This window comes from Sorex fumeus, unplaced genomic scaffold (assembly GCF_029834395.1).
Source record: "Sorex fumeus unplaced genomic scaffold, SorFum_2.1 ptg000029l, whole genome shotgun sequence".
In the NCBI taxonomy this organism is placed as follows: Eukaryota; Metazoa; Chordata; class Mammalia; order Eulipotyphla; family Soricidae; genus Sorex; species Sorex fumeus.
Genome location: NW_026606086.1, coordinates 11,866,414 through 11,884,195, shown reverse-complemented (window position 1 = coordinate 11,884,195; position 17,782 = coordinate 11,866,414). Strand labels below are relative to the sequence as shown.

Sequence of the window (17,782 nt, the reverse complement as noted above, 5' to 3'; positions counted from 1 at the left end):
TGGTAGATGCGGCAGAAGCCGGGAAAAGTATTCGTAACGCCCGCCTGTCCTTCGCCAACTATAAGACCAAGATGACTGCCCTCCGATGTCCTGATGGATCCATCACATCCTCCAGAACGGCAATGGAGAAGATTATCCATGACTTCTACTCAAATCTCTTCATGAGCACATTAAGAGATATAAATTTACAGTTTGGTTCTTCCTGAGGACATCTCACTATTTTTCTAGACCACATTCCTCAGGCCAGGTTATTCTTCCTAACCCCAGCAGGGTCCTAGTCTCGTCGTTACTTTTGGATCATGACAGCATTTGTCCATGATCATGCCCTCAACTTATAGTTGAGTATCATGGCGCTTGGGCCTGGCACATTTTGATGCCAGAGTAGCTCACAACTTGCCCTGAGTCCATTCAGTCCCTCGTCAGGATCCTGCTTTTAGGGTGCTAGGAACTAAGGGCAACTGAGTCAAGAAAGCAGATGCCCAGGAGTAAATATTATTCGAAGTCAATCAACTCCCAAGTTGCAAAAGCATAATATTAAGTGTCTTCCTGTGTCCGTACAGAAAGGACATTGCTTTAAAATAAACTATGTAAAAGACATAACTTACAGTACAAGTTCAGTGTCCTTAGAAGGATGTGATATTACAAGCTAACAGAATCTGATTAAGGGGAAAAGGTGATTAGACGGTTGGGGAGAAGAACACAGAGAAGAGTTTACAGATAAACAGAGGAATGGGAGTGACTCAGGAGCACTGTGATTGGGTAACCCCCTAAACCTAAGCTCCCTGTGGTAAGGGAGAAAGGACAAACTAATGTTATCCTACACTGACCAAAGAATATTGTTCTTCTTTTAATGAATGTTGGTTCTAAGCAATAAATACGGCTTGTGGAGAAGTGTCAGGCTCTCAGTATACAAGGCTGTCAGCCCCCTGTCCCCATGCCTTTTTGCTCTTATTTCTGTCTCTTTCTTAGTTCTCACGTGCCCCTGCTTCAGGTCTGTTCACCTGGAGCTGGGCCCTGGCAAGGAAAGTTTGGGTCCTGGCAGCAGATGGTGGGGCTTTAGCCCATACCTGAGTTTCATGGACGGCTGCAGAGACAGTACTCCATCACCCACAGGACAGTCGCAGCAGTGGCTGCTGCTGGGAGGTCATGCTGAGGGACACCAATTCTTTTTTTTTTAATTTTCTTTTTTGGGCCACACCAGGCAATACTCAGGGACCACACTTGGTAGGATTTGGGGAAGCCCTCTGTGGTGCTAGAGATCGAACCTGGGTCAGCCACGTGCAAGGCAAGTGCCTCACCTGTACAAATTTGTGTGTGTGTGTGTGTGTGAGTTATAATTTATTTTTCAAAACCATTTGAAAGTAAGTCATAGGCATCATAGTAAGTCATAGATGCTTTGCACCAGCAAAGGTCTCAACATGTATCTTTTGCATGGTTGTAACCATTATCACACCTAAAAAGTTAACTCATGGGGCTGGAGTGATAGTACAGTGGGTAGGGCGTTTGCCTTGCATGTGGCTGAGCCGGGTTCTATTCCCAGCATCCCAAATGGTCCCCTGAGCACCACCAGGAGTAATTCCTGAGTGCAGACCCAGGAGTAACCCCTGTGCATTGCGGGGTGTGACCCAAAAAGAAAAAAAAAAAGTTAACCCATAATATAATCTAATATGCTACCCATATTTAAATTCATACTAGTGTTACCCAGTGTTATCTATGTAGCTATGACAAGGTCAAGTTTCATAGATTCTTTGAGCACAAATTCTTGTTGGAGGGTGATCAGCAATTCTGTCCAACCATTGTCCCATCAGTATATATTGTGTTTAATTTTTGGGGGGGGGCGGGGGCACATCTAGCAGTGCTCAGGGCTGACTCCTGGCACTGCACTCAGAGTTCTCTCCTGGTGGCTCAGAGAACTGTATGAGGTGCCAGGAATCAAATCCATGTCAGCGACATACAAGGCAAGTGCCCTCTCTGCTGTCCTAGTACTCCGGCCTCTGTGTTTTGTTTTTATTGAGCCTGTATCAAGGCTACATAGAGGGAAACGCTCTATCTTCCAACACTCTGTGACATATAAACATCTTTTCAGAAATGGTCCCAAATGAAAGCTGCCAGGGCATGTCTCATGAGGCATGCAGGAACTCCAGAGACTCTGGACATGTGTCCTCCTGTCCCCCTGTGCCCTGTGGCTGCTTTCCTTGGGAACAGAGCTGCCGGGTCTGCTGACTGCGGCCTGGTCCAAGTCTTTGTGTATGAAATCAAGGCTCTTCCCTTAGGCTGTGGTCTTTTGTCTGACTTAAAGTTTATAACCCATGCTCAAGGATGCTTCTTGGATATAATTAGTAGTTTGTTCGGTTGCTTGTTTGTTGGCATTTCATAATCTGTGATTCTTTTGAAGAACAGTGTTTGTTTGGCATGTAGTTTCCTGGTCCTGCATCCCGCATGCTAACTCGTGCTCATGTGCAGTGATGAGGCACAGAAACTCAGCTGAGGACGCTCTGAGACACCCAGGAACGCTTACTACTCGCAGAAGGGTCTGGAAGGTAAAAGGACTTTGACAGTGCATTGAGGGGCAGGTGGCTGCTGACAGTTCTGAATGCCCCTATAACCAGACTGCTCTGCTGCCTTCTCTTGGGAAATACGTTGTTTCATTTTCCCAGGGCTGTTTTTTTTTCTCTTTTTTTAAAAATTTATTAAGTTTAATATTCCCTCTGCTTTCAAGGTGGGTCTTGAAGACTGGACTTAATTTTATTTATTTTTTATTTATTTAGTTTTAAAATTCTTATTAGTGAAACACCATGTGTTACAGTTGTAGATTTACAAATTTTTGTGCTTGGGTTTCAGCTATATAATAATTGAGTACCCATCCCTCCACCAGTGCCCATTCCCTACCACCAATGATCCCAGTATTCCTCCCACCACCCCCACCCCATCTCCCACCCACCCCACTCTGCCTCTGTGGCAGGGCATTCCCTTTTGTTCTCTCTCTCCTTTTGGGTTTTGTGGTTTGCAGTAGAGGTATTTGGTGGCAATCATGTTCGGTCATTCTTTCAGCATGCATCTCCCATCCTGAGTGGATCCTCCCAACACACTTTATTTCGTGTTCCCTTCTCTATCTGAGCTGCCTTTTCCCCCAGCATGTATGGTTGGCCTCCAAGCCATGGAGCGAACCTCCTGGTACTTATCTTGACTGGGACTGGGAAAGTCTGCGATGAGTCCCGCCAGCCCCACCGGTGGCTGTGAGCCATGTCTGAAGTCCGCATGGTCTGCCAGGCACAGGAGTGGATCCCCGTCACCCAGGGGATTTCTTGGGGAGCCACGACTCAGGCTGCTCTTTGCAGGAAAGGAGAAACAGTCCCAGATCTTGCCCAGAGTTTTCAGGGTTCTTGTCTCGCCTTGCAGAAAAAAATTTCAGGAGTAGACAAGCAGTAAACAAATTTTATTTGGAGGATTTTGAAGGTGTGTGTGGGGGAGGGAGAGGGAGAGAAGAGACAGAAAAAAAGAGAGAAAGAGAAAGAAAGAGAGAGAGAGGAAGGAAGGAAGGAAGGAAGGAAGGAAGGAAGGAAGAGTGAGCTCAAGAGAGAACCCGGGCTTCTCCAAGGGCGTAGAGACCACTACACACATCCTAGCATTAGACACGAAAGCATGAAAGAATACATCTCAAGAGGGGAGATGTGGGTGACACATGTGCTCAGACACCACATGTGCTTGGCCATGTGGGCGCAAGCAGCACAGGGGCTCGGGCAGCATATGTGCCCGTCCTTTGTTCAAGGTAGTTTTTATGAAGTATCTTGTTGGCATGTCTTGGTCTGGAACGTTCTGAAGCCTTCTCTGGGCTGAATCACTAAAGTTAATCGGATTAAGGGAGAGGTCTGAGGGTATTCCAGGAATTTCCTTCATGGGGAGGGGCCCAATCTCAGGGTCTGCTGAAGGTCTTATCAGGTGGATCAACCTTAGAACTTTCCTTCCCAGAAATTTTGTTGACCTAAGTTTCATTGCCAAGAGCCTTTTCCTGTGTACCTGCCTTCATCATGTTCAAGTCTCTCTAACCCCGATTTCCCAGACCTCTGTGCTGTACCCACTTTCCGGTTTGTCTGTCTGGATGCCACCCGGCAGCCTCCAGCCCTGGCCTAGGTGAGCATGAGGCTGAGCCCAGGGCTACCCCCTGCAGAGCCCTGAGCATCGCCCTGACACTCGGCCCCTTCTTCACTTCTTTCTCATCTTTCCAGTTTCTTGTTGCTTCCCATGCTTAGATCTTGGTCCTCTTTGGACATTGCTGATGAGATCAACCAACCCTCCCTCCTTCCCTACTCCTTCCCTCCCTCCCTCCCCCCCCTCCCTTCCTTCCTTCCTTCCTTCCTTCCTTCTCTCCTTCCCTCCCTTCCCCTCTCCTTCTCCTTTCCTCCCTCACTTTCTCTCTCCCTTCCTCCTCTTTCTTTCCTCATTTTCTTTCTTTCTTTCTTTCTTTCTTTCTTTCTTTCTTTCTTTCTTTCTCTCTCTCTTTCTCTCTTTCTCTCTTTCTTTCTTTCTTTCTTTCTTTCTTTCTTTCTTTCTTTCTTTCTTTCTTTCTTTCATCATTTTCTTAGGGGCCACACTTAGCAGTGCTCAGGGCCCACTCCTGGCTCTGTGCTTAGGGATCTCCTGGAGAGGCTCAGGGATACAGGGGATTGAACCTGGGTTGGCTGCGTGCAAGGCAAGCACCTTGCCCATTGTACTACCTCTCTGGTCTGGAACTGTTTTTTTCTTTACAAAGGAAAGCCAGCCACTTGACTCTCATAAAAATGATAGGAATGTTTGTGATTGTCCATGTCTCTTTTGAAATTATTGCTGTACACTCGTCTAAAAATGATTCAGTGTGTGTTGAATGAGTATTTTTGTTTAATTATTCTCACGTGACATTACCTGATTTGGAATTAGGGAAGAAATCATAGTTATTAACGTCCATGTTTAAATTTACTACATAAGAACTATTGCCCTTTTTTTTTTTTCTTTTGCTTGGGGGTTCCAGGAATTGAACCTAGGTTATCATGCATGCAAGACAGGTGCTCTACCACTGAGTAACATTCCAGGCCCCAAGGCAAGTTTTTTGCTGTTGTTGTTTCTTTGTTTGGGGTGGCATCCTGCTGTTGCTCCTCAGGGATCATTCCTTGCAGGGCTTGGAGGCCAGATGTGCTGCTGAGGATCAAACCTTTGTTGCCTCTGATTAAGTCAAGAGCCTTACCTGCTGTGTTCTCTCTCAGTGAGATGGGAAAGTGTAGGATAACAATCGATTGTCCTTTCTCCCTTGCCACAATGAGTTTAGGCTTATCAGGTTACACCCATCACAGTGCTGGTGAGTCACTCCCATTCCTTTGTTTATCTGTAAGCACTTCCCTGTGCTCTCTTCCCCAACCAGTTAATCAGCTTTTCCCCTAATCAAACTCTGTTAATTTGTAAGGTGAGATCCTTCTATGACATTGAACCTGTATTGTAAGCTTTTCTCTTCTCCTTTCTCTTCTCCTTATATCTTTTGAATAGTTTACTTTAAAACAATGTCCTTTTGTATAGATACAGGAAGACAGTTAATATTATGTTTTTGTAATTTGGGATTTAATTGGCTTTGAATATTATTCACTCCTGGCATCTGCTTTCTTGACTTAAGCCTCAGCTGCCTTTAGTTCCTAGCACCCCAGGACCCGGGTCCCATCGAGGGACTGAATGGACCCACGGCAAGCTGTGAGCTACCCTGGCATCGAAATGGGCCAGGCCAAAGTGCCACGATTCTTAACTATAAGTTAAGAGCTTGATCATGGACAAATGCTGTCATGATCCAAAAGTAACCATGAGATAAGGACCCTACTAAGAATAGGAAAGACTAATCTGGCCTGAGCACTGTAGTCTGAGATGGAGATGACCCCAGGAGAGCAATTCTATAAACTTAATGTATCTCTTACTGTGTCCATACAAAATGATTAATATTATGACTGCTTATATGTTGTTGGACAAGGAGAGGAGAAACACACCCATGGGATTCTGCTCTAGGGTGGGGCGTCCTGCTGAATGAGAATCTGTCCTAGAAGAAGTATCCCCTGAGATGGGTGTTTGATCATTGTATGATTGAGACTTAAACCTGAAAGCATTGTAACTTTTCTCATGGCAATTCAATAAACATTTTTTAAAAAAAAAAGAAGTATCCCCTGAGGGAAAGAACTTTACCCCTATGATTGTGACCACATAATAGGGGAGGGGAGGGAGGGAGAGACAGGAGGGAGAGGGGAGGGAGGGCGGGGGGGGGGGGAGAGGGAGAGAGAGAGAGAGAGAGAGAGAGAGAGAGAGAGAGAGAGAGAAGGGAGAGGGGAGTAAGATAGAGATATGCACCAAAAGATATGGTTCAGTTTTTCTTCTAATTAAAAATCACACCTGAATGCAACACCTTGAATTCTGCATACATCTTACACTCACGGAAAATCAGCCCAGAGTGAAGTCGCTGCTGACTGTAATAGAGCAGAGAATGCACCCGGCCCTTTGAATTTCTCATGCAGATAATTCGGGTTTGATCCCCAGCACTGAATGCTTCTCTCAGCGCCGCTGGGAGAGAGGCCTGAGCATCAACTGGGAGAACCCCCTGACCCTCCCCTGCCTCTCAATAAAAATCCTTTAGGATTGAGGAATAGGGCAGGGACTTAGATTGCCTGCCTAGAAGTATATGATTGGTCATGAGTTTAAGTCACTGGCACCCCACATGCACCGTGTGATCCCAGCTGCTCTGCTTTCTGCGAGATAAGATTTTACAAAGCCCAAGCATGTACTTCAAGCACTTTTGGGCTCTATCACGGTTCATGTTCATAGTGTGTTCAGAACACCACAAAATCAGTCAATCAGTCCTTCAATTGCATACATTTCTTTGGAGAGAATTTGGAAGATTTGAACTGAAAGAGTATGGTGATTTGGGCCACACCCGGCAATGCTCAGGGTGTCTCCTGGGTTGGTGCTCAGGATCATTCCTGTCAGGGCTCAGGGGACTGATTGTATGTGGTGCTGGGGGTTAGACCTGGGTTAGACCTGGGTTACCCGCATGCAACAGAGGTGCCCTCCCCTCTGTACTACTGCTCTGACCGCTGTCTTGCCTTTCAAAGAAACTCATTTAACACTTCTTGCAAGTGAGCGGGTAGGGCGTTTGCCTTGCTTGCGGCTGATCCGGGTTCCATTCTTCTGTCCCTCTCGGAGAGTCTTGCAAGCTACTGAGAGTATCCCGTCCGCATGGCAGAGCCTGGCAAGCTCCCCGTGGCATATTCGATATGCCAAAAACAGTAACAAGTCTTACAATGGAGACATTACTGGTGCCCGCTCGAGCAAATCAAGGATAGTGCTACAGTGCTATTATTCTACTGCTTAGTGTTTCTATGGAGTTTTCTTATCGATGACTCTCTTTGTTTCTGTCATTTCTGTTTATAGTTTTCTCATTTCATTTCGCATAATGTCTTATGTCTTGCAACTACCTGTGCCATTATTTTTTTTTGAGCTCATTAAACATCCTTCCTGTGGTGTCACTGAAGTCATTGTCTGAGAATTCGGTGCATTGGTTGAGCCTTCTGCATTTTTGTCTTTGCTTGTGGAGTTTGGTGGGATTCTCTGCATCTTCCCTTCTTCCCCGCTGTGTTGGAAGTGCCCCCCGCTCTGCAGTTGGTCCCCCACTCTCACCCCCACCCAGGACTCAAGGAGCAATTAGGCTGGGAATTCTCCTTCCCTGATCACTGTATCACCATATCACTGTCATCCCGTTGTTCATAGATTTGCCTGAGCAGACCCTAGTAACGTCTCCATTGATCCCAGCCCTGAGATTTTAGCAATCTCTCCTTACTCGTCCTTCCCAACGCTGCCACATTGGAGGCTCTTTCAGGGTCAGGGGAAATTGTTACTGTGTTTGGCATATCGGATGTGCCACTAGGAGCTTGCCAGGCTCTTCCCTGATAGGAATCATAATTGAGCAGTGTGAAATCAGACGAGGGGCTGTCACATGGCCCAGGCTGGGCCGGAAGGATGGAACTAACCTCTGGCTCCTCCCAAAAAGGTCTCGTTGGTGCCAGCTGGGACACAGCTCACCTGGAAAAGGATTTTTTTTTTTTTTAGTAAAATAGTTATATTTCGAGAAATATGAGGGAAGACTGAGGGAAAGAAGAAGAGTGAGGGAAGAGAGTGAGAGACAGAGATGGACAGAGACAAGTTCTAGAAAACACAGAGGCTGTTCCAGGTGGGCGAGGTTTGTTTATATGAATTCTCTTCAGATTACCTTGGTCTGGGGTTCTCTGTGGGCCAGCAAGATAGTATAGTGATCAAGGCTCTTTCCTTTTATGCAGCTGACCACAGTTTGATCCCTGGCCCCTGATCACAGCCAAGAGTGACCCCTGAATGCAGATCTGGGAGTAAGCCCTGGGAACCATTGAGTGTGGCCCAAAATTCAAAAGGAGAAAAAGGAAGGAAAGGTCAGCTCTTCCATATGCCAGGTTTCCTTACATATTACTTCCGGGTTTCTGTTTCAGTGTTAGCATTGCTTTTCTTTTCTGTTTCTGCCCCATTAGCAAATTGTTTGCAACAGAAAACTATTTGGCAGCTATTAATGCATACAACTTAGCCATAAGACTAAATAACAAGACTCCACTGTTGTATTTGAATCGTGCTGCTTGTCACTTGAAACTGAAAAACTTACACAAGGCCATTGAGGACTCTTCTAAGGTACGTTTCTTCGTTTGCCTCCTTGCTTATAGTGTCTTAAAATGGGAATTCCCCTGGGCTGGGGAGATGTCTCAGGGAGCTAGAGCACAGTCCTGGCCCACACAGGGCCCCCGTGCTGGATTCCCAGCACTGTGTGGCCTCAGAATCACTGACAGGTATAACTCTAGTAACTCTCGTACCCCAGCCAAGCTCCCTCCCCACCAGAACACAAGACTCACCTTTAGAGGCCTGGGAATTTGGTTTAATGAATGAGCCTTACCTGTGGAAGGCCCTAGCTTTGATCACAAGTCAAATCAAATGAAAAAGGAAATCTACAGGGTGATTCTCCTATTTATTGGTTTAAATGATGCCTTTATCTTTTATCTTTTATCTTTATGCCTTTATCTTTTGTTTTTGTTTGGGGGCTACACCCAGTGGTGCTCAAGGCTTACTCCTGGTTCTGTACTCAGGAATTACTCCTGGCAGTGCTCTGGGGACCATTAGATGGGATTCTAGGAGTGAACTCCATGGCCGCATGCAAGGCAGGACAATATTCTCTGTACTATCACTCCAGTACCACCTTTATCTTTCTTTCTTTTCTTTTAAATCTAAATAAATGAAATGAAAGGTTTTAAGAATCATTTTGCTTACTGCTACATATTGACCCTTGACTCCTACGTGCAAGGCAGATGCCTCAGCCCTTTCAGCTATGACCCTTTACGGGGGAAATTTGCCTTAAGGGGGAAATTACATGCAGAATCTTCTTTATTTTATTATTTTGTTTATTTTTGTTTTGTTTTGGGGCCTTACCTGGTGATGCTCAGGGGTTACTCCTGGCTCTGTGTTCAAGGAGTGTTCCAGGTGCTGCTTGGGAGACCAAATGAGATACTGGGGTTTTAGCCTGGGTTGGCTATGTGCAAGGCAAACCCCTTTCTGCTGTACTATCGCTCTGGCTCACATACAAAATATCTTATGTGTCTCTTTGAGATTGAGCATATGGAGGAAGCAATTATATCTCTATACCTGATATCATTAAACCACTGAAGATTTGATTGCATGTGCTTATATGTATGTACAAGTATATGTGTGTGCATACATACATTTGCTTTAAGTGGTCCTATGAATGTGTAACCATGTACATATGTCATCTTTCATGGAACCACATGTTTTTGTAACCATATGTATTCACCTACATATGGTTATTTTAATAAGGTAAAATAGTTTTACAGTGAGTGTCCTTTATAGGGAGGATTACCAATTTTAAGGAGAGTATAGGATTCTCCGAAGACTGAAAGAGAGAGAGAAATGAGCATTCTCTCCACCCATCCCCAAAGACACAGTAACTCCAGGCCGACTGCTGTAAAGGAGATACTGTGCACCCACCCTGGAGTGTGGCTGACTTCAGACTGGAGTGTCCTAACAGTGTTTTTATTTTATAGATAATTATTTTAATGATGAATGAACAGGATCATCCAATTTCAATATAAAAGACCATAAGTATTATTTAGTCACTCCTTATAGAAAATGTACAGGTTACAAATAATAAATCAGAACTTCGGGCACCAGGGTTTGGAACTCATGTAGGAGCAAAACAACTTGACAGTGTGTGTGTGTGTTTTTTTTTAACATAGATAAAGATACATGTATTTGATCAGCTGCTTTGCCTGCTAAGCCAAAAACTTATGTGGAAAACACTCTTTTTATTTTTTTAATTATTTATTTATTCTTTGGTTGGGCCACCCCCGGCAGTGCTCATGGGTTACTCCTGGCTCTACCCTCAGGAATTAACTCCTGGTGATGCTTGAGAAATGTTATGGAATGTGAGGGACTGAATCCCAGGCGAGCCCCATGCAAGGAAAGTGCCCTACCTGCGTACTATTGCTCTGACCCTGGGTGAGACGTGTTTTGAAGTTACCATGTATTGTTTAAGTTATTATTATTATTTAAGTTAGAAATTTTGTCTTCACTAATCATTTTTTGGGGAAGGCACTAGAATTACTCATGCCACCTGTTGCGGACAATGCTAATGCAAGGATGAAGGCCCACGTGCGCCGGGGAACAGCGTTCTGTCAGCTGGAACTGTACATTGAAGGTAAGAAAGTGATGGGGGCAGGCTTCAGCTTCAGGTCATGCTTAACAACAATGGGGTTATTTAAGATAATGACTTTTTAGGACTCCATTATTTTATATTTTTAAACTTTCATTTACTCCAGCAGTTTAAATAAAATAAAACATGATTTTGAAATATTAAAATATTTCACAGAATAATTTAGTGGACTAAATACATGCTTTGCATATGGGTGTGTGTGTGTGTGCACCTGGTTTTGATTCCCAGCACCATACGGTCCCTCAAACACCAAACTGGGAGTAACCCCCGAAACATTGCTGAATGTGGCCCAAAAGCAAACAAATGAAAATTTTCATTTTTGGGGACCAGAGATGAAACTCAAAGGGCTAAAAAGGGGGGGTGGAAGAGAGAGAGAGAGAGAGAGAGAGAGAGAGAGAGAGAGAGAGAGAGAGGTCAAAGAGCTAAAAGGAAAAAGGAGGGAGAGAGAGGGAGAGAGAGAAAGAGTTTAAGAGAGAAAGGGAGGGAGAGAGAGGAGAGAGGTAGAGAGAGAGAGAGAGAGAGAGAGAGAGAGAAAGAGAGAGAGGGGCTGGCGCAATAGCACAGCAGGTAGGGCATTTGCCTTGCATGTGGCCGACCCAGGTTCGATTTTCAGCATCCCACATGGTCCCCCGAGCACCGCCAGGGGTGACTCCTGAGTGCAGAGTCAGGAGTAACCCCTGAGCATCACCGGGTGTGACCCAAAAAGAAGGAGAGAGAGAGACACACAGAGAGAGAGGGGGTGGGGGTGGGGGGTTAGGGGTGATGGGCGGGGAACTGGAGACATTGGTGCTGGGAAATAAATATATGCTGGTGTAGGGATGGGTGTTGAATCACTGTATGACTAAAACACAATCACGAACAGCTTTGTAATAGGCTATCTCACATTGATTCAATTAAATTCTTTTTGAAAAAAAGAGCTCAAAGGGCTGAATCACAAGCACGTGCTTTGTATGTGAAGTGACTGTGTTCAATCCCTGGCACTGGATGGTTCTAGCATCCCCAGGAGTGGCCTCTGAGCCCCATCCCATGTGGCCTAATGCCCACCCCACCCCCATTAAAAATTTTATTTTTTGTAGAAGCAAGTTAAAACTATTGAATCAAGGATGAGCACGTGTCCTAGTGACGAAACACATGCTTTCTATGCATGAGCCCTGAGTTTGACTGTTGGTATTGCAAAATAAAAATAAAATATGGTGCTGGAGAGGTAGTACAGTGGATACCACATATGGTCCCCCAAGCTCAGGGCAGATCACTGAGCACAAGTAGAGCCAAATAAGCCCTGAGCACCACCGGGGATAGTCCTGTTGCAGCAACCCTCAAACCAAAAAAGTTGCTTCTTGTTTTGAACTATGCCCTTACTATTTATTTTTTCATTGATTGATTGATTGATTGATTGACTGGAGATGCTCAGGGCTTACTCCTGACTCTAAGCTCAGGAATTACTCCTGGTGGTGCTCAGGAGACCATATGGGATGCCTGGGACCAAACCTGGGTCAGCCATGTTTAGGGGATATATGTTTATAAAGTATCTTCTTTAAATCATTATTGTTATATAAATCTAGGCCTACAGGATTATGAAGCTGCACTTAAGATTGATCCATCCAACAAAATTGTACAAAAAGATGCTGAGAACATTCGGAATATAATTCAAGGAACAGAACTAAAGTCTTACTGACTACTAGAAGGAGCTCTGTATGTACTAGGTATTTTCAGTTTTTCAAAATTAACTGAGAGTACTGGAATATGTATCTGTTTCATGAATAGTGACTATGCAAAATAATTTTCTTGTTGCTGTTCTAGTTCTCTAGAGGGAAACTATTATAAATCTCTACAAAATTAAACGCTTTAGTTGAATGATTTCTAAATAATCAAAATAAGAATAATCTTGTTCAGTTCTTTGTTTCATATTAACATATTCATATATTATTTGTTGTTTAACCACATTGTCCTTATAATCAACCAAATGTTTGTTGGTATGATAAATACTAGGATACTTACTGATTCTTTTTTGAACAAAGTAGAATTTTAAATAAAGGATTATGTTTATAAAATGTTTTGCTTATATATATATATATATATATTTTTTTTTTGCTTTTTGGGTCACACCTGGCAATGCACAGGGGTCACTCCTGGCTCTGCACTCAGGAGTTACTCCTGGCGGTGCTCAGGGGACCGTATGGGATGCTGGGAATCGAACCCGGGTCAGCTGCGTGCAAGGCAAATGCCCTACCCGCTGTGCTATCTCTCCAGCCCCTGTTTTGCTTATATTAAATATAATTTTTAGTGATCTGAATGGCTAACAGGCAAATATTGATGTTGTCACTTAGCTCCTAAATGCACAGAATCTGATTTTAGTTGCAGGGTGGGGACAGGGTTGTCACACCCGGCTGTGCTCAGTGCTCTGGGTCCAGGGATCACTCCTGGCAGTGCCCAGGGGATATGAGATGCCAGGATTGAATCTGAACCCAGGTTGGTCATGTGCAAGTCAAGCAACCTCCCTCCTGTGCACTCTCTCCAGTACCAGAACCTAACCTTTGTAGTTCTGTGAAGTTCTGGGCAGTGTGAGGGCTGCTGAGATAGCTCAACATTAGAGCTCTTGCTTTGCATATCTGAGATAACTGGATTTGATCCCTGGCAATGCAAAATAAATGTTATGGGCAGCATACCCCCTAAACATTGACATTTTCATCACTGTCTGATGAAGATTGATTTTCCTAGTAAGTCTATTTTTAATACCTTGACATTCCCTGGAGGGAAAAAAAAAGTAAGCAAAAGGTGAAATGTTAATTTAGTATAGTATGCTAGCCAGGCTGGAGAGCTAGAACAGGGGGCTGAGCCCATGATTTGCATGCAAGGGGCTAGCAGAAAGAAGGGCACGGTCCCTGAACACGGCTGTCCCCACCCATACTGGGAGAAGGCTGCACACTGCAGGTGGGGCCCAATATAAACAAAACTGATGTTAGCATTGCTCAGCACCATTCTGTGACTTCTAAATTTGTCTTGAGGAGAGATTATGCACAAGACGGTTTGTTGCAGCTGTCAGGGGAGTTGGCAAGGGGTTTTTCTGGAAGTAATAAAACCGAAATATGATTTAAAGAAATTGCTTAGAGACCAAGCCTGTAGCAGTCTGGAAGCAGGAAGGTTGGAACCTTTTTGAAAAGCAAATAAGTACTAAGCTCTTTGGAGAGGCAGAGCTGAAGCCTCACCCAGAGAATGGTAGAGACCCTCAGAAGAAAGGAGGGACTGTGGTAAGAATTTCTAAACTGACTCTCAGAAATCCAAGTTCTTTCTATTGGAGAGTCCCCTGGCGAGACTGTGAGCTTTTTTTTAATTTTTTATTATTTTTTTTGCTTTTGGGGTCATACCCGGCTATGCACAGGGGTTACTCCTGGCTCTGCACTCAGGAATTACCCCTGGTGGTGCTCGGGGGCCCATGGGATGCTGGAAATCGAACCCGGGTTGGCTGGGTGCAAGACAAACGCCCTAGCCACTGTACTATCACTCCAGCCCCAACTGTGATCTTTAAAGGCAGGCAGGCCTCATTCCCCACATTGAGACTGTCTTCACTCCAGCCAGAAGCTTGTCATTCCTTTTTTTCCCTTTATAGGAGGACTTACCCTGACTCCCTCCCCTTTGGAAAAATCCAGTTTTCTCTCTCCCTCCCTCTCGGTTCCTCTCTCTCCTCAGTCCAGTGACCTGGGAACCTGAGTAGAAATTAGAACTGGCTTTGCTTCTTCCTGCAAAGAGCAGACTGACTCCAGGACTCTCCTACGCTGCCAGTCCTCAGGGAGCCAGGGCATGGGGGCCTCACCAGTCCCAGCCTCCCAGGCATCTCTGGAGTCACCGGAGGCAGCCACCGGCCTTATTCCCTGCTTGCCTCTTCCACCTGGAAGATCTGTACTTTGGGGAGTACCTCCAAAATCAACTGGAGCATTTTATGTGCCACCCAGGAAAATGAACTATAACATTTCCCTTTTTTCCCCCATTTTTTATTAGTGAATCACCGTGAGGTACAGTTACAGACTTACAAACTACCGTGCTTGCGTTTCAGTCATACAGGGGTTGAGTACCCATCCCTCCACCAGTGCCCGTTTTCCACCACCAATGGTCCCAGTATATCCCTCCTACCACCCCAACCCTGTCCCCTCCATCTCTCTCTCTCTCTCTCTCTCTCTCTCTCTCTCTCTCTCTCTCTCTCTCTCTCTCTCTCTCTCTCCCCCCGCCCTTTAGGGTGTTGTGGTTTGCAGTAAAGGTATTAAGTGGCCCTCATGTTCGGTCTGTAGTCTACTTTCAGCTCGCATCTCCCATCTCGAGTGGGTCCTCCTAGCTCCCTTTACTTGGTGGTCCCTTCTCTATCTGAACTGCCTTTCCCCCCAGCTTCTAAGCTGTGGAGTAATCCTGGTACTTATCTCTACTATCCTTGGGTGTTAGTCTCCCATTCTGTTAACTTTATATTCCACGAATGAGTGCAATCTTTCTATGTCTACCCCTCTCTTTCTGACTCATTTCACTTAACATGATACTTTCCATGTATAGCATTTCTCTTTTGTATAGAGTGATTGTAACCATTCTGGTTGCATTTTAGGAAAGAAAAAGGTTTTTTTTTCCTTTTTTTTTTTTTTCAGTATGTGATCACTTGCCATTCAGATGATTTCTAAAATAGCCTTACTCTTTTTCTTTGAACAATAATTTTTAAAATGTGAGTTACTCGTTTAATAACCTGTAGTTTGATTTCTGTAAAGAACTGTTGCAGACAGGTAGATAGTGGGGGTGCTTGTAAGGAGCTCTGGGGAAATAGTAAATCTTAGAAAGGGCCACAAAGAGTCCAAAGCTTTCTTTTCCTGTGACAATGCCCAGTTTAACATTCATGTACACTGAAAAATCCAGACCCAAACAACTTGAAGAATTGTTTCTGAACTGTCTTCCCCTCACTCTTCTCTGCTTTCCCTGTCTGGATAATAATAATAATAATAATAACAATCTCTCCTCCCCCATATTTTATTTTTATTTTATTTTGCAGTGCCAACGATCAAACCCAGGTCTCATGCATGGAAGACATGTATTTTGCCACTAAAACTTATCCTTGGCCTTGACTCAATATACTTGCTTCTGTGGAAATGGGGGGGGAGGTGAGGGGAAATGGAGGGTGGGTGCGGGCATTGGCTCACATGCATGGTGCTCAGAGGTCACTCCTGCTTGTGCCATTATAAAATGCCAGGTTTGCATTACCTGGGAAAATGCAGTGAGACTTGTTTGTTTGGGGGCCACACCCCAAGCGGTGCTCAGGGGTTTCTCCTGGTTTTGCCCTCAGGAATCACTCCTGAGGATGCTTGGGGAGCCATGTGAGATGTCATGGGTCAGAGCTGGGTTGGCCGCCTGCAAAATGAGTTCCCTACCTGCTGCACTATGGCCCAGTGAGACTTCTTTTTGAACTGTTCCCTCATATCTAGCCATTTTTGTTGGGGAGAAGGATCCAGCATTTCCCATCCTCTAGTGATTCATAGTACTATTCTAGTTGATCTTGATATTCTGAACCTGAAATCCAGCAGGGAAAAATAACAGTGATTTCCTTTTTTCAGCAAGGGTAAATCATATTCAGACCCTACCTGGACCTGTGGTATCAACAGGTGGCAATTGAAATAAATCCTTGTATGGGGGTTTAGAGCTCTGAGAGATGGGATCTTCGACCTTCCACAAGCACACCCACAACAAGGAGTCTTTCACAGAGGCAAGGTGCCACACCTGGCTTTGTCCAGGGGTTACTTCTGGTTCTGTACACAGGATTCTCTCCTGTTTTGCTCAAGGGACCATAAGTGGTGCCAGGGATCAAACCTGGGTTAGCCACATGCAAGGCAAAGGCCTTACCTGTTATTACATATTTACTCTGGCCCAGGGTGCTCGACTTGCATATGGCTGACCTTGGTTCAAATTCTGGTGCGACATAGGTCCCTGAGGGTGGCAGTCAGGGTCACTCTTGAGCGGAGGGCCAGGAATAGCCTCTGAGCACCTCTGGGTATTGCTTAAAAACCAAAACAACAACCAGTTTTGTATAGATTGAAATTAAAGAGTTTGAAGAATTATCTTCAGACTGCTCCACCACTGCTCAGACTCTGTTAAAGAAACGTGAAATTAATTGCATCTGTGAAAGTGAGCCAGATTCTCTCACACCTTTGAATTTTCATAAATAATATTCTTCCTACCTGAACTGACTTTTCCTGTAATTGGCTTTACCTTTTCCACATGCATCTCCTGTCTTATTTCAATCTGAGAAATTCTCTGCATTTGAAAGACTATTTCTTTCAATAGAGGGGTGGAGGAATCAAACCCAGGTCGGTCATGTGCAAGGCAGATGCCCTACCCGCGGTGCTATTGCTGCAGCCGTTGCTTGCTGCAGGAGGTGTTAAATCAATATTTACTAAATGAGAGAACAAATCTTCTCTTCCTAACTAACATACTCTTAAGCTCTGAGCCATTTGCTGAAATTACAAAAATGGAGCGCCGGAGAGTACGGTGAATAGGACCTTGGTCTTGCATGCCACCCATCCTAGCACCCATATGTTCCCATAGTCCACTCTAGGAATGATCTGTGTAGAGAGCCAGGGAGTAAGTCCTGAACACCACTGGTATTCCCCCCCCCCCCCCCAAATTAAAACCAAAACCCAAACAAAATTACTGGTCAGATTTTTGTTGTTGTTGGGGGGGGGGGGGCACCCACGTGGTCCTATCAATTCCCAACCAGCCGGACAAACTTGAGTTGGCTGCACTCAAGGGCTGCGCCTTAAATTGCTCTAGCACCCAGAATCTTGTTTTTCTCTTAGAGTACCTGTCTTCCTTTTTCTTGATAAATATACCTGATAGATCTTAAGATCATGAAAGCCTTTTGAGGTTTTTGGAGTATAGTAAATAAAACTAGGTTGCACTCAAATGCTTGTTGATTCCATTCTGAACATTTTATAAGAAGTCACTGTCATTCCGTTGCCAATTGAA

The 17,782-nt window shown here is 44.7% G+C and overlaps 1 protein-coding gene across 2 annotated transcripts in view; it reads left to right on the top strand.

Moving 5' to 3' along the window:
• DNAAF4 (dynein axonemal assembly factor 4) overlaps positions 1-12,824 on the top strand; it is a 62,608-nt gene extending 49,784 nt beyond the window's left edge. The window contains exons 7-9 of one of the 2 annotated variants that reach the window (XM_056115394.1): positions 8,556-8,709; positions 10,675-10,780; positions 12,358-12,824. In XM_056115394.1, the coding sequence (XP_055971369.1) occupies positions 8,556-8,709; positions 10,675-10,780; positions 12,358-12,470 (373 nt within the window). In that variant the 3' untranslated portion in view covers positions 12,471-12,824. The remainder of the gene's footprint in view (positions 1-8,555; positions 8,710-10,674; positions 10,781-12,357) is intronic. The other variant, XM_056115395.1, reaches the window with a different exon arrangement.
• The last annotated feature ends 4,958 nt before the right edge of the window (positions 12,825-17,782 follow it).